We start from the raw sequence: 22,500 nt of genomic DNA on the forward strand, positions 1-22,500 counted from the left end.
GGCTACATTAAAAATGAAGTAGCCATAGCAAGATGCTTTTGAGTGACAAGTCATGACAAATGTTTGTTTGACAAATAAATTCTTAGGGGGTTAATTATATTGACATGCTTATTAGGTCTATATAAACTGATATTACTCCAGCCAGACTAAAATAAACAACCCAAGACTTTCTCCAGAATAAAAACTATTAGACTGTAGGAAAAACTGTGGAAAGTTCTTGGTCTATTAAACATGACTTTTGACTCCACATACATATACATATGTGTGTGTGTGTGTGTGTGTGTGTGTGTGTGTGTGTGTGTGTGTCTTGTTTACTACACCCTTTTCACTTCTCATATGAAACCACACAAAGATGAGGCATAATGACAAAACAGTCTGATTATCTTTGTATTTCTGAATATATGTATATATTGGATTGACTTTAATGCAATAACGCTGCATAAAAATTACAATACAAAATTCACACAAACATACATAAAGTGAAAATGACAACAAACAGGACTTAAGACTGAGAGAGAAATAGAATACAGCACACACACATCCTAATGATTTATTAGTAACATTTAGTTATATTGGATAGGTCACGTTATGTTTTACAAAGATGTGTTTTGTTTTTGTTTGCGTGTAAATATAAATAAATAACCATATGTAATGCTCTTTATGACTTTTTTTTAATTATCAACGAAAATACAAAAAAGGTATTCAACAAATCCAGGTATAAACCTTAGTTAAACAAGATAATAAAGTGTAATGTGTCAGTCTCATCCAATCAGCATTAAGCTGTGTCGTCAGCCAGTCGTTTCCCATCATGCTTTTAGTGAGCGCAGTCTTTTGAGAGCAACTGCGGCCGACTGCTCTGTCCGAGGTACCTGCCTCGCGATCGCGAGAGTTTTTTGGCGCACGTCAGCGTGACATCAGAGCGAGGCGAAGGCAAGGCGGACACATTTCTAACCGGCATGCATCTTGCGGTGATCACCGGTGATCCATTCTGCGCAGATTTTGGTCAAGTCAAACGAGCCTAATGTCTGGATGAACTGATCTGAGATCGCTGTGTGTGTTGTGAAGGACAGATCTATCGATCCTCGAAATCATGATCAGCAATGCAACGATTGGCTGACGGCACAGCTGCGTAATGACATCATCTGATTAATATTCAATTATCCATGTGAGCAAAATTACATCAAATTAGCAGTAAACGGCTTGTTAAAAATGACACGCAATAACCTTCCACATTTGTTGTGAGCTGCGCAGCTACATTTTCATGTGTCAAGAGTATTCATCATATATTTCAATGCAAATCAATGTATTTAGTTCTACATTTAGAAAAGATTTTCTTTATTATAGTAGCCGTTTTTTAATCGGTGTAAAGAATAACAGGTTGTTTACAAAAGCATTTTCATATTGGTAAAGGCGTCTGCAACTTTGTGAAGCATCAAATCACCGGCATAATAACTATCAAAACATGTTCATGACTGCATAAATGTATTATTGCTTTAAAAAGTCACATTTTGTGCATTTCTATTGTACACAATTTGTACTAAAGCGATCTAAAAAGTTCAAATCAATACGTTTTCTCTGTGCACCACCAGGTGGCAGTCTTTGTACTTTCATTTCGAGAGTGCAGATTGCATAAGTTTTATTAATATGTATAACTTTATTTATTTTATTAATAACTATAACTTATATAACTATAACTATAATATATATATATATATATAGTTTAAAAAATATTTACTCTTTTCCCAAGTGTATATAACTACAACTGTAAGAAAATATCAGAATTGGGAACATACTTTCTGAATTATCTTTGCTTGAACTGAGCCGATCTAATCCTGTTTATATGAATTGAACCTGCTCCCGATCAGGTTTAAGCTAGCAGAACTGTTGCTATGACAACAACTCTCGGATCAGCTTTGAAGAACGAAACGATCCTGGATCGTGTCAAATCGTCAACATCCAAATCCAGCTAACTGAGTAATCCACGTACGAAGAACGGACCCCTGCTTATCTTATAGGATGGCCAGCACAAACTCAATGCAGCTTCACACTCTCGTCCAGCCCTACATCACAGCATCATCAAGACGCATTTATTAACTAGTAAAACTGTGGACAAGCAAATATGATACAGCCTATAGATACTGTCTAGCCAGTGCTCAGACTAATATGTGTGTAATGTGTTGAGGCCGCAGCTCATGATTGGCCATCCGCTTTCTCTTTCACTCACACATTCCTCTCCAAAGCGTGTGAGGGGGTCTAAACCTCAGATTATACTCATGAGCAAAAGGCCCAATCTCTCCTTCACATGTCTGGAGCTTTGTTTGCTTAATTTGTGTGTTCTAGATGTCTGTCAGCCTGTTCCTGTGGGTGAGATGGAGCGACTGACACATGAAATAAAGCTTTAGCATATGCATTCATCTACAATCTAAAGGGAAGTGTCGTGTTATTACTAGACCATCTACACTTACAGACTGGGCCGACATTTACTTGATCACTTCACTAGATTATCTTCCCTCAATAATGTGGATTATCTAATCTAATCGAACCTGATCTACTCAAATCCACATCGCCCAGCCCTAATCAGGTGTCCAGACTTTAAAAATGCTCCCTAAATGTGCAGATATCAGACATACATTATATTATATCACCTTCACTGCTTTCTAACCAGTGCGAATGCTAACTCTTATGTTTAGGATGGAACATGCTAGCAGTTAACGTTAGCTAGCCCTCAGCTAAACATTACCTCTATTAGTTTAGCTTTAGCCGCCAGGAGTCTTAAGAAACAGAGCGGTGTCCCACATGTGTCTGAGTGACCAGAGCACTCATATGGACAGACAACCCTACTGAAAAATCCAGCTTGAACCAGCCTAGGCTGGTTGGCTGGTTTTAGAGGGGTTTTGGCCATTTTCAGGCTGGTTTCCAGCCATTTACAGCCTAGTCTTAGCTGGTCAGGCAGGAAAATGACCAGCTGAATCCAGCTAAAGCTAGCTTAACCAGCCTAGCCAGGCTGTGAGCCCAGCCAAAACCAGCTATGTCCAGCTTAAACCAGCCTGGGAATGGCCCGAACCCCTCTAAAACCAGCCTGGTCAAACAGCTAAAAACAGCCTAACAGCCTAGGCTGGTTGAAACTGGATTTTTCATCAGGGAAGCGAATCACACGAGAGTGTCAGTGCCCATTCTAGACTCACAGTGGATTTACAGTTTTTTTGGATTGCTTAAGCACAATTTTCAAAACAGGGCCCGTGTTTTCAGAACAGTACACACAATTAGCACAACCACACACCCAATTAGCAAAACACTACAGATCCTTTGCATAATTAAACACTCTTATAAAAACTATAGACTTCTGTTTAAAAACCACACTTTTTTACCATAAGAAACACACATTTTCACATTTACTATACACTGTTTGCAGGAGTTAAACACTGCTGTGATAAATCTAAAACACTTTTAGCACTTCTGCTTCCCTATGATTAGAGTAGGCTACCATCAACAAAGTACAAATATAAAGTAAACTCACCAAACACTACTCAAGAACAATGTTGCACCTTGAAGAAACTCATTTATTCCTCAACATGTCCAACATGTTGGCATGAAGATTCAAAGTACTGTAACATGTCACTTTACGTATTGAACTGTAAGATAGATCTGGCATGAGAATTATCGATTGCAATGTTGTCCTTAGCAAGACACCTTGGAAAGAAGTGTCTTGAATGTAGAATCTTCAGGCCTCCTCTGTGGCTTGGATGAGGGGTACCCCAGCTTGGAGATGAAGATCATATACTTTCCACTACCATGCTGAGAAAAACTCTTTAATAAGGATGAGGAATGGAGAGTATAGTGGAAGATATAGGACGGTAAAATGTGGATGTTGCTAAAACCAGTTCTGAACCAGAGCAGAACGGTGGACAGACACATTGTTCCAGACAACAATTTATTGCGTATGATCAATTTTATTTGCTGCTGTTATGTTTTGCAATTGGTCCAAGAATGTAAGTATATGTGCTGTGTTGTGAGGGCCCATATGGGCATGGCAGTGGAGGACCCCATTCTTTGTAATGGCTGCACAGAGTGTTACTGTTTATTTCCCCCACGTTGCCCTGGGACATTGACTATAGCCCTGTGGCCAATGATGTTTCTTCTACTCTGTGTTCACATCAGGTTAAACACACCATCATCTACGTAAGCGAACTCATGCTAGATCTCCTCTCCATCTATTCGTAAAACTACCTGAAGAACAGTGTCAGGCAAAATTGTGTAGTTCAGTGTAGATCTAGTATTACAGTACAGTAAAAGATTACGAGACAGTATGCAAGACCACACTGCTAAAGTGAATATATACCTCTGCATAATCATGCCACAATCGTTTCACCCTTTCGAAATTGTGTTCTAAAGGCACTCCATAAATTTGCTTCATTTGAATATGTTTTTTTTTTTATGGTGTATGTGTTGATATTGAGACCTGATGGTTATCATTGAAACTGGCATTTTATAGTGCTTAAACACCTGATTTGTGTGTCTACAATTAATCAAACAAGTGTTTGCACACCTGACGACTGTGTTGAACAAGTTGGTTGGACGGTGCAGTAATTTGACAGTCAGTGCTTTGGTATTGCAAGGAAGTGACTTCATGATAGGTTTTAGTGTGTAATGTATGCTAAGTGTGTTTAGTGTTTTGCAAATCACTGTGTGTAGAGTTTTGCAACAAGTGTGAGGCTGACAACTTGCTTATAGTTGTGCAAATATGGGCTGATGTTTTGATACTTGTGTGTAAGGTTTTGCTAATAGTGTACTACTTTTAATTTTAGTGTGTAAGCAATCCTAAAAAACTGTAACAGTGATGTTTCCTGTTTTCCAGACAAACACACTCAACCAATGACTATTGCTGGACCAAGTTCATATCTGAATATTAGAGAGTCCTAGACTATAGAAAGAAACGTCTTGAGTCTGGACTCGAGTACTACAGCCCTGACAGTCACAAACTTCAGCTTGTAGATCAAACTTTACTGTATAAAGAGCAACAGAACATGACCTGATCTTCATTTGTATATTATATTGTGGACGATGATGTGAATAAACTAAAACAAACACAAACCCGCTCTCTTAATGTCTCTTTCACCAGCCTGACAGTCACATTCACACTGATGGAGCATTAGGGGACTTTTATTCTGTCAGCTGAGAAACACCTGATCAATAATCATGAGCGCTGACTCTCCTTCACACACAGCCTCTCTGACAGAAGATCTTCAGTCAATATATTGCTTCATGTGAATGAGTAATCAGGGTTATTTTCAGATGCATGTGTAGTAAATACATCAGTTCACCAGGTCTCTTACAGTAAACTGCTGAATACAGGCTTATAGTGTGTCTTCATATTATTGTAGTGGTTTAGATCAGTGGTCTTCAACCCCCAGGCGGGTGCTGGTGCGTGGATCAATCAGTACCGGGCTGAACAAGAATGAATTATCTTTAAGTTGGCAGATAAAGAAGCTGCATTTAAACTGGATTTGTGGGGACGGCGCGTGAACAGAGGCATATCGGACGTGTTTCAAACATTAGCGTGGATTTTGTGTGAGACTGAGCCTGCGCCCTCACTCACCAAGCTGCTGCACGATCACCAGTCTTCACTGTTAAAGGAGTTTGAGAAACACTTTCGCATGTCGAGATGTACATGATACTGTATGTGTGTGTGCTGCGCCCACCGGCTGTTTCACAGGCACATGCAAAGCTTGAAGGTAAACAAACAACGGCTTATCATAAGCATCTTATCAATAATTATTTATACGGTTGGCATTAAAGGGAACATATAAACGTTATGTCACTAATTTCTAGCAGCTAAATGTGTCTGGAAAAATATTCAAAGGCTTTTATTCTCATAAACCGTGCGGACGTGAATGCGTCTGACTGTTCTGATTGGCTAAAGCAGACGTCTCACGTCAGCACGTTCTAGACGTGCACGCGCTCTTTCCAGCAATCTTCCTTCTATGGACCATCTCGTTGCAAAGAAACAAGCTCAGGGCTCCCATTGATTTAGCGTCACTGATGTTATAATATGTTTTATTGTTGGAGCAATGTGTTAATAAAGTTATTACTTCCTAATGTTATAATAGCATTGTAATGATGGAGCAATGTGCTAATAAAGTTCCATATGAGTACACAGTGGATTCACGTTGACCGGTCCGCAGTTAGAAAAAGGTTGTGGACCACTGGTTTAGATAATATTAAGAGTGTCGTGAGACTTTTATATGTTTAGAAGAAACTGCAAACTGAACAAACAGCAGAGCATGTCTAAACTTCACCAGGACACAACAGATATAAATATAAAAATATAAAATATGAATAAATAATTCAGAGGTAATTCATTATAAAGATCATTAAAATAAACTGATTCCTTTAACTTTAAGTCACATTTGGGTATATTGGAAAAAGAGAAGCTCTGAAAGTGCAACATTTCATAATAGACTTAGTGATGCTTTTAAATATATTTATAGATAAACATACATTATTAAAGCTATGATTAAAACCACAACCCTGTAAATGTTTTGTTTCTTCTTCTGTCAATCCACTGAATGGGGATCCACATCAGGTAACCCAATATGAAACTGTATCTGTAGAGTGGAGAATCATTTACCTCAGTGTGTCCAGTTTACAGTGTTGACTCTTCAGTCCATCAGAGAGAAGCTTCACTCCTGAATCCTGCAGGTCATTGTTACTCAGGTCCAGCTCTCTCAGCACACAGTTTGAGGATTGTAGAGCTGAAGACAAACTCTCACAGCACTGAACAGTGAGATTACACGTGACCAATCTGAGAAAGAAGAACACAGATTACATTAACAGTGTGATTTCAGTCATTCATCTGATGTAAAAACAAACTATGAGGTTAATAATATGACAAAACTATTGAATTTGTGTCAGTTAGAATTATTGACTATTGTTATTTAATAAAACTGAATATTAAATGTCATCTAATATATTCTTGGATATTTTGAAATGTGAGAAAACTGCTAAATTTGAGTTCAGAAAAGAGGACCACGAGACTTTATATATTTATGAACCTGCAAAATGCAAATGATCAGAGCCTGTCAAACCTGCTCCAATAAACCAATTCACAGATAAACTATAAATATAATCATTAAAATATAAATAAAGATTTAGAGGTAATTAAAGAGCTCATATTATGGGTTTTTGAAAATTCCCCTCCATGTAGTGTGTAACACAGCTCTAAGTGAAGTGAAGTATCCAGCTAAGGCTTAAATCTGTAAGAATACAGTGTTTAAAACGGTTGATTCATCTATAAAAGAGTCGACTCATAGTGCTTCAAACGAGTCGCCTTGATACCGATTCATTAGGTGTTTCGCCATGACGTACGAACGAAACCAAGTTATTCACGTGCACGCGCAAACCCGGGAGATTTCAAACCTGCGGCCCCGCCCTCTGACGCAGAAACCCAGACACACACACACAAACACACGCACACAAACATGCCGGTCGATTGAAGTAACACTGCAGATGGATATATTGAGTCTCTACCCAAAGATGAAACATCAGCATTATAACCAAGCAGTTGGAAACTTCTGGAAACTACATGCTACAAAAAATACATCATCTGCGTTTGTTAAAGGAAGGATCAGTAAAGAGTAACTTACTGATGGACGTCAGGATGGGTTTCTTCCTCCATTTCTCAAGTGTAAGTACGTGCGATTAAAGTTGCCTCGTTGACTCTAGCTTGCAAATGTATTTAGTTGTGATTTGTTACTTGTAACCGCGTGTACTGTATCAGGTTAACTGGCTATATTCTCTTATCGCGTGCAAAGTCACGTTAAAAACGCTACGCGTGCTGCTTTGTTAACGGACCTCCGTGGACGAAGAGTAGTGTGTGTGTCTGTGTGTGCGTGTGCGCGCGCTGTCGTCCGGAGGTGTGTGTGTTTGTGTGTGTGTGTGTGTGTGTGTGTGCGCGTGCGTTGTAGTCCGGAGCAGGGTTAAGTGCGTGTGTGTGTGTGTGTGCAATATGTGTGTGTGTGTCTGTGAAAAGAGCAGAGTGAGAAGCTAGGAGATCTACTCAACTGTTTTTGGAGTTTTTGTTCAATAAAATAGTCAGTCGTCTGAATTTTCAAGTCCATAGTCTGTATTTACATTGACCCACTGGCAGCTAAAATCCACGCCTACACTATCGAGCGTGTATGAACTGTGATTACTTTTATATTGCTGATTAGCTGTTTGGCATTTCACTCTCTGACTGAAGGCAGTCGACCAATCGCGACAGACTGTCATCGGTCCAATCAGCGCAGATTAGCTTCGCGCTAAGGAGGGGTTTGGGAACAAATGAATCACTGGACGATTCATACAGGAGTCGCTGGGATAATTAGGTAAAAATAAATGCAGATTATAAGACCACGAAAGTGTTTTTTTGACCTTGCATGGATATTAAACTGTTGTTGGAGACCCTTACAACCAAGATATGACCCTATTTCATGTATAATATGGGCTCTTTAAATAAAAATAATCATTAAAATACACTGATTTCCTGAACTGATTAAGAAAAAGAGCAACTTTCATTTGAGAAGCAGCATTTTGCAGTTTCTCCACTAATGCTCTTAAATATATCTGGACATTTCCATCTCAATCAAAACACTTTTAATGTTGTAGAGTGGAGAATCATTTACCTCAGTGTGTCCAGTTTACAGTGTTGACTCTTCAGTCCATCAGAGAGAAGCTTCACTCCTGAATCCTGCAGGTCATTGTTACTCAGGTCCAGCTCTCTCAGCACACAGTTTGAGGATTGTAGAGCTGAAGACAAACTCTCACAGCACTCAACAGTGAGTTCACAGCACTGTAGCCTGTGTAGAGGACAGTAAAAGACACTGTATTATTGTGTGTGAGTGTGATGTAATTATTGAAGTGTCTATAATGAGTGATTTCTCCTCATAGGGAAAAGGAAAAGACTCCTTTAACTATTCAGAGTTGCTTTGATGGTCACATGGAGGAAGATTAAACATTTGTATTTCATTATTAGATAAACTTTATAAAGAGAAGATCTCTGACCAAAATGAGTCGGCCAGACAGATTTATTTATTGCTATTTCTGTTCTTATATTTCTGATATTTCAAATCCATTCAGATCCTCATATTTGTTAAACAAAGCAAGACTCTCATATAATATTAACAGACAGAAAATATGACTTTACAAACTGTATTGCAAATAAATCACATCAACATCTTCATATTAGTCAATAATATTCCTGAAATGAATATAAAACTGACTGAATATAACTTTACACACATGAACATCAGTAAATAAAGAGACTCAGTGATGGGCTGAACATCTGCAGAAACACAGCTCATTTAGAGACGCCCCAAAAACACCAAAGAACACCAATCAATGATCATTTCAGCAGAAATGACACTAAAGAGCAATATTATATCTGATATAAACAGGGTTTCTCATATTTGACTTCACATTAAATATGAAATATTCACAATAAATAAACAGAAATAAAATACATCACAGCATATGCTCATTACCTCATCAGACTTTACAGCATTTCACAATGGAAAAGTCATTTGTGGCGGCATTTATTTGATGGAAATGTTTTATTTTACCTCAGTGTCACTGATTTCCTGAACTGATTAAGAAAAAGAGCAACTTTCATTTGAGAAGCAGCATTTTGCAGTTTCTCCACTAATGCTCTTAAATATATCTGGACATTTCCATCTCAATCAAAACACTTTTAATGTTGTAGAGTGGAGAATCATTTACCTCAGTTTCTCCAGTTTACAGTGTTGACTCTTCAGTCCATCAGAGAGAAGCTTCACTCCTGAATCCTGCAGGTCATTGTTACTCAGGTCCAGCTCTCTCAGCACACAGTTTGAGGATTGTAGAACTGAAGACAAACTCTCACAGCACTCAACAGTGAGATTACAGCGCTGTAGCCTGTGTAGAGGACAAACACAATATTTCTGTGTTAATCTGGTGTGTTTAATAGTCTGAAGCACGTCTAACTGTAGTGACTGGTTTAACTTCACTAGTTAGTGAGCACATCTGCTGATTTTAGCTTTTAATAGGATTTAGGTTTATGCAACTACAGTAAATGGTTTCCTTCAGATGTCTGAATAGTCCAAGAAATATTTTTATCAAAAGACGAGAAAATCACGCAAAAAGGTCCACAGATGACAGACAATAAAACACATGAACAAAAGTAAATAATAATCATTTCCTTTAGCACATTTAAAAGTTGCATATTAACAGACAAATAAAAGCAAACAGAGATAGACATCATAGAAATACAGAAAATACATGATTATATTGATCAGTGCCAGTGATGAGGACTGCCTCACCCGTGAATGCAAAATTTAGGAACACATTATATCTCTGTGCTCAGCTGTTTATCCTGATCCACAGGATCTGCTCTGGTTTACTGTCCAGTAGTCCCTGGCTTTGCCTTGTCCTCCTGCCTGTCAGTTTCTCCTCACCTGTCCTGTACCCTGTCATGTCATTAACCTGCCTCTCCTCCATGTCTAGGCCCACACGGAATCTGCGCGCAGAATTCTGCAGATTTTTAGCCCATCATTAATTCTGCTTATTACTTGAGTAAACGTGTGTAAATCTAAATGTATTTATTTTTTTAATAAATTACAGTAATTTTATTGAATAATATAAAAATGTTCATCTGATTTATGCACAATGCAGTGTACTGTCATATTTTCAGTCTTTCAGTAGAGATATTATATAAGACACTTGCTTTGTTTACCAAATAAAGTGAATCTGATTAGATTTGCAATTTAAACATTGAAAAAACATTAAAAGGTATTACTTTTTATTTCACTAATTAAGGATTTAGTTATGATACTCCCAAAATAATTCCTCAGAAATCCGCCGATTTTTACCAAAATTCTCTGCAGAAATGGCAAAAAAAACATCTGCAGAGTCCGTCTGGCACTGGCCATCACCCTTGTCCACTGTAACACCTCCAGCTGCTGAACTCACTCTTGTCTTGTGTTTTCCTCTGAGGATCATCTGGAGTCTTCTCCTAGAAGGGAGCTGTGTCACGGTCCTGGTTGGCCAGTCCGTGTAATATTGTGTTGTTCTTGTGTTCTCCATGTTACAGCTGTTAGTTGCCCAGTTACTCTTCACCCCCTTGTTAACTCACTAGTGTGTTTAAGCTCCTCTGTTTCAGTCATTATGTGTTGATCATAGTTTGCTGTATGTGTGTGTGTGTCTCTCTTGTCTGTGTTTTCTGCTCTTCAGCTCTGGCGTTTTCTTTGTGTATGGATTATTTAACATTAGAACTGCACCTGAATCCAGCTCTAACATTGGCTTTGCCTGCACGATTAGAGGAAGATTTAATGAAGAAGAGGGTTGCACAGTGGTTCAGTGGTTAGCACTTTCGCCTAACAACAAGAAGGTCGCTGCTTTGAGTCCCAGCTCCAGTTTCCCCCACAGTGTGAAGACATATGGTATAGGTGAACTGAGTAAACAAAACTGACCACAGTGTATGAGTGTGTATGTGTATGAGTGTGTGTCTGTGCTAGTGAGTGTGTTTGTCACATCTGCTGCAGTGCCCTTATGTAGACTCTTGAGGGCACTAGCTCTTGTCTTGTGTTTTGTTTTCATTTCCTGTATGCCTGCTCACAGGATCACTCCTTGTTTTCAGCTGTTCATTGTTGTCTAATTGGTTCTGTCCTTATAAGCCCTGTTATGTTGTGTTTAGTTTACCTTTGGATTTTGGTCTGTTCTGGGGGGTATTCCAGAAAGCAGGTTATGTGACATACCCGGGTAAGTTTGAGAGTAAGTTTGTAGATAACCTCAGCTTTGGTTCCAAAATCGGAGGTAACTTCTGGGGTATGTTAGGTAGCCATAGCAACTTACTCTCTGAAGATAACCTGCTCCGAAGCAGTGTTCCAGAGTTTGTCTGTTTCAGAGAGTTTACTAAGCATTGCGGCTCTTTTGATGAGAATATTTATGGACGCAGAAGCACAAATATACAGCTTTTAGTTGTGAGAGGGTTATAAGTGCATAGTTCTTTTCACAACCAAACGTATAATTGAATGAACGTTGTCGATATTCAAAAGAATGGTTAACGTATTTAATAAACCTTTTGAAATCAAACGTGACAAACCGCGGGTCTGCGCTTACCATAGAAAACATTCAGTGCAGCTCGTTGTATTCCTGTCAGGGAATTTTAGACAACTGTACCTACACGCACCTTTCAACGTGTAACATATTTTTCATATACATTTCTCACCTTATCGTGATGCTTATGTGACTTCATTCGTATTTGAAGATGGATCTTATTCAGGTACTTTAGAATATATAATATAATATAATAGAAGTTATACTATTTAATAAATGAATACATTTTTAATTATATATAAAAGATTGTTTTGTGATGCAATAGTGAAATTCAAGCATGGAAAAGTGCAGACAAATTCTTACACTGCTTGTTCGTTGAGGCAGAAATAACTTTGTCTGCATGCAAAACAAAAAGCATAACAAGAAGCTAAAGCTACCAGACAACAATCACTTACAACAGTGACAGATTGTGTGGGTTAAGTCAAACATCATAACCACTGAAGGACAGAGCAGCTCCTCTAACTGGTGGCCCACAGCAGTTAAACAGGCCTTTTTCTATGAGCCGCATGACAGAAAGAATATTCTAGATCAATGGTTCTCAAACTTTTTTCATCAAGTACCACCTCAGAATATATTTTCTCCCCAAGTACCACCATAATGAGTAGTATTGAAATACAGTAGCGTAGTAGGCCCGGTAAAGCAGCTACAACTCTGCACAGTTAAAAAACCTGGCAGATTACCTCAGAAATATAGGCTATATGTCATACATGGCATATTATATACATCATTACTAATAAATTTTGAAATGTGTGTAGCATGTACATGACATTTTATTCCTCCACGTACCACTAGAAGGAAGCCTGCGTACCACTAGTGGTACACGTACCATAGTTTGAGAACCACTGTTCTAGAGTGTTTAATACAGCTCCAGTAATCAAATATGACCTTTTCAGAGAATGTTTCTGTGTTTAATTATGACTTTGGACAGAGTTAGAGTCCCAGAAGGATTACAATTTCGATAAGCCTTAAAAACTAATTAATACACGTGCATTGTGGCGTTAGGAAATTAATGGCAGGAAAATTAAATGCATGAATTGTTACACAACATACTCAAAAAGGATGTTAAAGAGAAGTTAATTTCTTTATTACAATAAACAGGAGGGCGGCATGTGTAATTTAATGAACTAACAAATTCTCTTATTATTTGTTTTTTTCTGTTCTCATCTATTTCTTTTCTTATATTTCTTTCTTTCGTGGATTGAGATGTGTAATCTGTGATTAAAACCTTTTTTTCTCACTATGATTTTCTATGATGACTCCTGAATTCGGCGATCTACTGAAAGTGACTTCAGGTATGTGCCGTGCTCGAGCATTAACCTGCGGTTATCTTAAGGAGGTTGATTTAACTAACTCTTAGCACCTGTTTTGGAACCAACATACTCGTAGTAAGCAGGTTTTGGGTAAATCAAACGAGAGTTCAGGGTTTAGCAGATGGTAAGTTAACCCAGCTTTCTGGAACACCCCAGTCTTCAACTCTGTCAGTTTCTTTGAGTATGGATTATATTTAACATTACAACTTTAGAAGATATAATATATTAGAAGAAGATATGATAAAGAAGTGGGCAGCACAGTGGTTTAGTGTTTAACACTTTCACCGAAGAACAAGAAGGTCACTAGTTTGAGTCCCAGCTCTAGTTTCCCCCATAGTGCAAAGACATATGGTATAGGTGAACTGAGCAAACACATCTGACCATAGTGTATGAGTGTGTATGTCTATGAGTGTGTGTCTGTGTCATTGTTACCTGAAAATTATCAGTATAGAAATGAGTCAAAACAGACAGAATGGAGGAAACATCAGTGTGATCATTCCACTCTCACCAAACATGACTTTTAAGGTGCTGTATCATTTTATAGCTGACTTGTGTGCAATTTCCACTATTAGACAATGGAGTTTACTGGCATCGCGCTGTTACTTAGGAGGTATTTCTCCCAAACATTTAATGAATGTATAACTGAAGAGTATGGGAACAGATATAGATCAAAACTCTACATTGAGTCATAAATGATGAATGTGATCCGTTCTTACATTTAGAAATAGTCTAAATTTGATGGTTACTTAAAATTGGAGTCAGATTAAATTTAGAGCTAAAAACAACTATAAATAAATTCTAATAAATAACAAAATTATTTTCAGAAGCGCTAGAAAAGGCTTACATGCATATAACCTTTGACCACGCTGTTAGTTTCCTCATTGGGCTAACAGATGGACTTCTACAGATGAAAGAAAGAAGCACTTTGACTCACAGAGCTCTTTTGGAGGTTTTGATGACTGCTGATAGTCTGATGAGACACTCGTCTGATCTCTGGAATTTCTGAAGCTCAAACTCCTCCAGCTCCTCCTCTGACGTCAACAACACAAAGACCAGAGCAGACCACTGGGCAGGTGAAAGGCGAGCAGATGACAGACTTCCACTACTGAGGAGAGACTGAATCTCTTTCAGCAGAGTTTGGTCGTTCAGTTCATTCAGACAGTAGAACAGATTGATGGATCTCTCTGGAGACAGATTCCCTTCAAGTTTCTGCTTGATGTAGGCAATTATTTCCTCTTTGCTCTGGTCTCTGTCATCCTGCTGTGTCAACAGGCCTCGTAAGAGTTGTCGATTGGACTGGAGTGACAGACCGAGAAGGAAGCGAAGGTAAAGGTCCAGATGTCCATTCTCACTTTCCAGAGCCTTGTCCACTGCAGTCTTCAGGAAATCGGTCACGCCTTTATTTTTGCTTACCTGTAAAAACAATCCATGCTTCTTGTCTCTGTCTAGAATCAGATGTTGATAAAGGGCTGCAATGAACTCCTGAATGCTCAAGTGAAGAAAGCAGTACATGGTACCAAGAATGATTCCTGTCTCCTCCTTAAAGATCTGGGTACACATGCCTGAGTACACCGATGCCTTATAGACGTCAATGCCACAGTCTTTCAGATCGCTCTCATAGAAGATCACATTGTTTCTTTCCAGCTGCTGGAAGGCCAGTTTCCCCAGTGAAAGGATGAGGTTTGGATCCCAGGAGACATCTGCTGTGTTTTCTCCATCATACTTTCTTCTGCTCTGCTGGATCTGAAAGCGGAGAAAGTGTGTGTACATCTGTGTCAGAGTCTTGGGAGATTCCTGCAGTGTTTCAGCATGAGCCCTGTGTTTCAGTTTCAGTATGTTCTGGAGAACAGTGGCTGAAATCCAGCAGAAGACTGGGATGTGGCACATAATAAAGAGACTCTTTGACTGTTTAATGTGATCAATGATTTCTCTGGCCTGATTCTGATCTGTGAGTCTCTTTCTGAAGTACTCCTCCTTTTGGGCATCATTGAATCCTCGTATCTCTGTCAGCCGGTCGATACAGTCAGCAGGAATCTTACTGGCAGCTGCTGGTCTGCTGGTGATCCAGATGAGAGCAGAAGGAAGCAGATTTCCCTTGATGAGGTTCGTCAGGAGAACATCCAGAGAGACTGCTGAAGATACATCACGACACGTCTCATTACCAGCAAAGTTCAGAGGAAGACGACATTCATCCAATCCATCTAGGATGAACAGGACTTTGAATCGTGTGCTTCTTGTAAGGTTCAGTCCTTTAGTCTCTGGGAAAAACTGAGTTATGAGGTCTTTTAAACTTTGTCTTTCTTTCTCCTTTAAGTTCATCTCTCTGAATGGAAGAGGAAATATGAAGCTGATGTCTTGATTTTCTTTCCCTTCAGCCCAATCCAGAACAAACTTTTGCACAGAGACTGATTTCCCGATGCCAGCAACTCCTTTTGTCAGGACTGTTCTGATCTGCTCGTCTTGTTCAGCTGCTTCAAACAAATGTTTGCATTCAACCTGTATCTCTAGTGACTGATGACGTCTGGAAGCAGCTTCAATCTGTCTGATCTCATGTTCAGTGTTGACCTGTTCACTCGCACCCTGAGTGATGTAGAGATCTGTGTAGATGTTATTCAGTAGTGTGGAGTCTCCTTGCTGAGCAATTCCTTCAAACACACTTTGATATTTCCTCTTCAGGCTACATTTAAGCTGATTAATGAAGGACAGCTCGCCTAAACACAGGAGCAAAGAAACAGAGAGATTTAGTCTTTACTTTTCCAGCTATATTAGTAAGTGTCAGTCTGACAGATGGCCATGAGTCTCTTACCCTGGAGAGTATCAGCAGCTTGATCTTGCTTCATCTCTCTCAGGAAGAAGAGTGTGAGATCAAGAGCTGCTTCTGTGATAATGCTTCTGTTCTCAATATAGTCCTTTACAAACTCTTGTCTGTTTTCTTCTTGTAAGATTTTCTTAAAGTTTTCCAGTTGATTCTTCAGAAATCTGATCATTTTGCTCTCAAGATTCTATGATTGAAGAAAAGAGAAGATCAATATTTAAATAAAACATTCATTAACATACAGTTGTACGTCCACAAACTACTCAATAAAGACAAAAAGACATTATAATATGAGTCTGTTGAACGCTTGATTCTGATTGGCTGATAAACTTTGTAAGGTGTTGTTATTTTCAGATAAACACACAGCTAAAGCAGATTTGGCAGGTTTTGAGCACATGACAGTTCCATATGTCTACACTGAATGATTCCAGTAACTTCACAGTCAAACATCACATCAAAACACACAGAAAGCTTTGGATTTGTGAGAAACTAGTTTCACACACAGGAGAAGTTTGAGGACAAAAACCTGACAAATGTCTGGAACACAACATGGCGGCTTTAGCTGTGGGAACATCAGCATCCCAGCAAACATATCTCAATTATTACATTTATATTTAAAAGAAGTCTAATAGATGTTTACCAACAGCCCAAAACTAGACTAGTCATCAGATATGCAGCAGTGTGAATCTGTCTGATCTGTGTGTTTGAGGACTAGTCTAGTTCTGGACTATAGTTAGATGTTTAGTAGATTTTTAGGTGTATCAGCTTAAATTGACCCTTTTTTTTGGTCTGGCTATCATTGTTTAGACATCTATTAAAAACTGCAGAATAATTGACTGTGGTCTGTTGAATTATTAGAAAATAATGCACACTAAATGTGTAATGTGTGTGAACTATTCGCGAATAATTCAATGAACTGCAGTCAATTATTCCTCACTTAACAAATACTTTTTAATTCTTAACATCTTTAATTACATGAAAAATAACAGTTACAAATGAAATGTGTTGCTGAAGCAGGATCTTTTCCAGTAAACATTTTCTGTGTTATATTTACAATTAAAATATGAATCAAAAGTAGTTTTTCCTACCTGGAAGATCCACTGGAGATTGTCTGAATAAGAAACTAAATCTGCCACTAGGTGTCTGTAAATGAGACAAAGTCATTGAGTCATTTGAGTCATTCACACTACTGATTCATTCAGAAGTGATTCTCTTTACTGGATTGTTGGTTCACAATAATATGCCTGAAACAATCCATGTGTGATCAATAATGTAAAACACAAAATACCTTCTGGCAGATGATGGTGTTTTCTCTCTGAGGTCTGGAGGATGACCACCTTTAGAGCAGTCACTCTTGAGAGACACAGAGCTGGACACACGTGATCCTGATCTCACACTGAACACACAAACACACCAGAGGAATAAACTGCAGGACAAACTTCAGTCTCCTTAGTACACCTTGTATTAAGACTGACAGATGAGACAATTATTGAAAAAAAAAAAAAACATTTCACCCGGCACCAAACTAACACAAAGTAACTCTTAGCTCAAGGTCAGGCTGATCAGGTCTGTTAAACAGATTAGACTTACAGTGCGTACAGAGAGTATTCAGAGCCACTCTTTGTTCTGTTGCAGCCATTTGCTAAAATCATTTAAGTTCATTGTTTCCTCATTAATGTCCACACAGCAGCCCATACTGACAGAACAACACTGAACTGTAGACATTTTTGCAGATTTATTAATAAAGAAAAGCTGAAATATCACATGGTTCAGACGCTTTGCTGTGAGCTCAGCTGCTGTCCATTTCTTCTGATCCTCCTTGAGATGGTTCTTCACCGTCAGTTGAGTCCAGCTGTGTTTGATTACACTGATTGGACTTGATTAAAGCCACACACCTGTCTATATAAGAGCTTACAGCTCACAATGCATCTCAGAGCCAACGACAATCATGAGGTCAGAGGAACTGCCTGAACAGCTCAGAGACTGAATTGTGGCAAGACACAGATCTGGCCAAGGTTACAGAAACATTTCTGCTGCACTGAAGGTTCCTCAGAGCACAGTGGCCCCATAATCCTTTATTAGAAGATGTGTGGGACGACCAAACATTTTCCAGAACCGGCTAAACTGAGCTGTCAATAGATCTGTCAAATGCTCTGATCCACTGATTTACAACAAAATAAATGTAAAGGTATTGAAGCTTCATGAAGCAGCGCTCCAAAATCAGCCATCAGCTCTGTTTACTGGAGTACTCTTGTGGATTAGCGGTGTGTTACTCGTTCATGTACACTCAGAGCGTGTTTCGCTGGTGTGTGTTTTAATCTTCTGTGTTTATTGTGAGCTGTCTGGATATTGGATTACTCTTTGTGGATTACCCTTGATTATGATTGATTGCTTGTTTTGTCCACTTGCCTGTCTAAAAGATGTTCTGAATAAGAAACTAAAACCATCACTAGGTGTCTGTAAATGTCTAAATTCACCAAAAGTCATTGAGTCATTTGATTCATCCAAACAACTGATTCATTTACTAATGACTCTATTTTCTGGATTGTTGGTTCACAATAACATGTTCAATACAGTCCAAGTGTGATCAATAATGTAAATCACTAAATACCTTTTGACTGATGATGGTGTTTTCCCTCTGAGTTCTGGAGGTAAACCACCTTTAGACCGGTCACTCTTCAGAGACACAGAGCTGGACACACATGATCCTGATCTCACACTGAACACACAAACACAGCAGAGGAATAAACTGCAGGACAAACTTCAGTCTCCTTTACAAGAGTTTATCAGACAAATATGAGTTTGTTCAGTTTAATTCAGCACAGACTAATAGTTGACTGAAGATCTGTCTGTCGTCATGTTGAAATAATGGTGTAAAAACAGAGTCAATACCTGTGTTTCTCTGAGAGAGAGTCCTTTACTCGCTCCTCTGCCATACTGCAGCTAAAACACCAATGCAGACATTAGCAGAGCTTTCAGGAAACAATCATACACACACACACACACATATATATATATAGTCCTTAACATGAATGCAGTTGGTTTAACCCTGATCTGACATCTCCGCTGTTTCACATTTGATTTAAGGTAAATGCATGTTATATAGAGTTTATCAAGAGAAGTTCAGGTTCAGCCAATTGTTGATTTAGTGAGTATTAAAATGTCTCTCTACTAAAGAGGCTCTTTGGTTAATGAGTTACTCTGACAGTAAAGGGTTAAATGCAGTGTTGTTTAAGGATCGTCAGCTTGTTGTTTTCAGCAGCTTTTCTTCCTGTTCAACTGGAAGGTCTGCTTTAACTTTACTTTTGATTTGGTGACTCTGAATGTTTAGAGTTATATTTAATGCTGAATTATTGGACACTATTGAGTCAGTCTGATATAGAAGAGCACAAACACTGTAAAGGGATTAAAAATAAAGCTTTTAGACACAGTGTTTAAATGAGCGTGTTTGACTCAGTGTTTAATCTGTGTTTGAGGATTTGAGCTTCAGGATCAGACATTTAAATCACACTCACACATATAAACCCTTCATCATCTCCACAAATCAGCGTAATGTAGAAGTGTTAAACTCACATGCAGAAGTACAGACGCTCTTGTGCAGCAGGAACACAATCTGAGCTCTTTCACTCTTTCACTTCACTAAAACACACCTGTGTGATCTACAGGTGTATCCTGAAATATTACTGGCTCCACAGAGTGACACTGACATGAATATTCATGAGACTCTCCTGACTGTGGGCGTGTCCTGAAGACGAGTGTGTTGAAGGAGGATTTAGAGAAGGTATTTAAGATGAAATCTGAGAGGTCTCTGATGAATATTTACAGCAATGTTGAACCTATAAAATAAGATTAGAGATTTCTATATAAATGAGTACACCTCATACAGATCTCTCTGCTATATTATTATTATTTTCTATAGAATACTGTTCAATAATATTCAATAAGTTTGTTTATACGATAGATTAGTCAGTACCAAAGGCAAAGCTGAACTAACTGAACAAAATAACTGAAGATCACAGTGAAGAGAAACAGCACACACAAATGAATAATGTTTAACCAGAGGACAAATCAAGAAAACCATTAAACAGCATTACATTCAGTTCAAATGTTGTAGTTTGTCTTTTATTTATTGTTTGCAGCACATAATGTGAATGTACATGTGTTATCTCTCTATTTCTGAAGGGGTTTTCAACTCTTATTTTAATCAATATATCTGTTTGTCTACACTCGCTATTACAATACTGATGTTAAATACTATTTGTTTGTGGTCATTACTTAAAATTCAGGATAAATGTCAATAAAAATATTAATATTTCTCCTCAGAAACTAAGACAGGGTTGACGTGTCTTGGTTGTTAGAAATTATTTATTATTATCAGTAAAATCAAATTTAGCAGCTCTTATTTATTTATTTGTTCTTTTTATTATATGTTTAAAGGGAAATAAAATTAGGGCAGTGGTGCTCAAACTGTGGCAGGCTTCCTTTAGTGGTGCGCGGAGGAATGAAATATGTCATGCACATGCTACACATATTTCAAAATGTATCTAAAATGATGGATATAATATGCCGTATATGACATATAGCCTATATTTCTGAGGTAATCTGCCACGTGTTTTTAACTGTGCAGAGTTGTAGCTGCTTTATTGGGTCTACTACGCTACTGTATTTCAATACTGCTCATTTTGGTGGCACTTGGAGAGACAATTTTTTTCTGAGGTGCTACTTGATGAAAACAGTTTGAGAAGCACTGCATTAGGGAATACATAGTTATGCACAAATCATTATAAAAGGGAATGTTTAAATTAAATACAGATAACTTAGTCATCTTAATAGATCTTTACAGTAACTCTGTATTGAAATCAGGGAATGATTAAAACCTTTAAATCGGTGGAAAAGAGTTCACAGATTCAGGATCAGTTAGCACAAACCAAAGAAGAAAAACTGAAATAAATCTGACATACCTTGATCAGAAATCTAAAAAGGAGAGTAAATGCTGAAGCCATTGTGGTCCAGCGGTCAGCACGTTTCATTATGACGCCGCTGACCGGAGTTCAAACCTCACCCGAGTCATTTATTTTCATTTTTAGTGCTAAGACATGTAATACTGTTTGGGTCACTTATATAGGTGTACATATTTTATTTTTCGTGTGAGCACCGTTATAAAGGACTGGATATCTATAAAGAGTTCAGCACAGAATATATATTCAGATATTGCAGGAAAGGACGTTGTGCTGTTGTAAAGAATAGTGTTGGAGATTCAGCTCCCCTTTAATCTTAAAAGCAGCTGTGTGCTTGAAAAAGACGTGATCGTGTCATTAGAAACTGAACTGGAAATGACCTGAGTTTAATATAGTCAGTCGTGAACTGAGGTGGGCCGCTCTAAGCCTTGAAACTCCAGGGCTGTAAAGGGGCTGTATTTCTTAGCCACAAATTTTTAATTAATGTGCAAAACAAGCTGAATATAGCTGTATACATGCTCTTTTTGTTTAAAAAAACTTTTCTGGCTAAAGGTTCCTGATCACCAGTTAACCAAACAGCGAGTTAATCTCCTATTAAAGCAATCTTATTATATATATATATATACACACAATTAAACCATATTATCAAAAATAGCAATCAGCAAAGGAAAGCTGGTGAAAAGCATACCGTGTGATAAGAGGATCACGTTAACATTAGAGCTGTTAATAATCTGTTTAAAGAATGGGGAACGAAAAGAGAAAGCAGTAACCGGCGCCGCTGCTGCTTACAAAAATACATTTATTTGAAATCTGGAGCTCTTGAAAGCAGCAGGTCTGCAGATTCACAAGCATCACCTTTTGTCCAGTCGAGTTTAAAGAGAGCAGATCGCACCAGGTCAGTTTCCAGGCACGGTCGCTTCGCGGAAGAAAACGGGAGCGCGCACGCTTTGTAAACAGCCGCTCGCATCACATGACCTGTGCGCGCGAGTGATCTTTCTGTTGCTCGCGTGAAGACAGTTGTTTTCATCAGTCCTGCTGCTGCTTCTCGATTCTAAGATCACATATGCATACTGGGCTATCTTTATTGTCAAACCCTGCTTTTAAGAAAGCTACAATTTGAAAAGTGTTTCCCGCCAGGAGCGTCTATCTTACCCGCCGCTGCTGAAATATATACATCCGCATTCTTCCTGTTGACGGAAGCTCTGCTTTCACTTTCGATTTCGTTACTGTTTAAAGTTGATTTTGTGCTGAATGATGTGAAAATATCGAGTTAACCTGATATAGAAGAGCA

General features: G+C 38.4%; 2 protein-coding genes across 2 annotated transcripts in view; one reads left to right on the plus strand and one right to left on the minus strand.

Moving 5' to 3' along the window:
• Positions 1-22,500, plus strand: part of si:ch73-389k6.1 — a 778,105-nt gene that overhangs the window by 609,542 nt on the left and 146,063 nt on the right. The gene's annotated exons all lie outside the window — the stretch shown is intronic.
• The window catches only part of LOC108184069 (protein NLRC3-like), a 49,588-nt gene that overhangs the window by 9,373 nt on the left and 17,715 nt on the right, over positions 1-22,500 (minus strand). Inside the window, exons 5-6 of the mRNA XM_068220548.2 lie at positions 8,661-8,834; positions 6,629-6,802 (exon numbers count right to left, since the gene is read on the minus strand). Of these exons, the coding sequence (XP_068076649.2) occupies positions 6,629-6,802; positions 8,661-8,834 (348 nt within the window). The remainder of the gene's footprint in view (positions 1-6,628; positions 6,803-8,660; positions 8,835-22,500) is intronic.

Source organism: Danio rerio, chromosome 4 (assembly GCF_049306965.1).
Source record: "Danio rerio strain Tuebingen ecotype United States chromosome 4, GRCz12tu, whole genome shotgun sequence".
Lineage (NCBI taxonomy): Eukaryota > Metazoa > Chordata > Actinopteri > Cypriniformes > Danionidae > Danio > Danio rerio.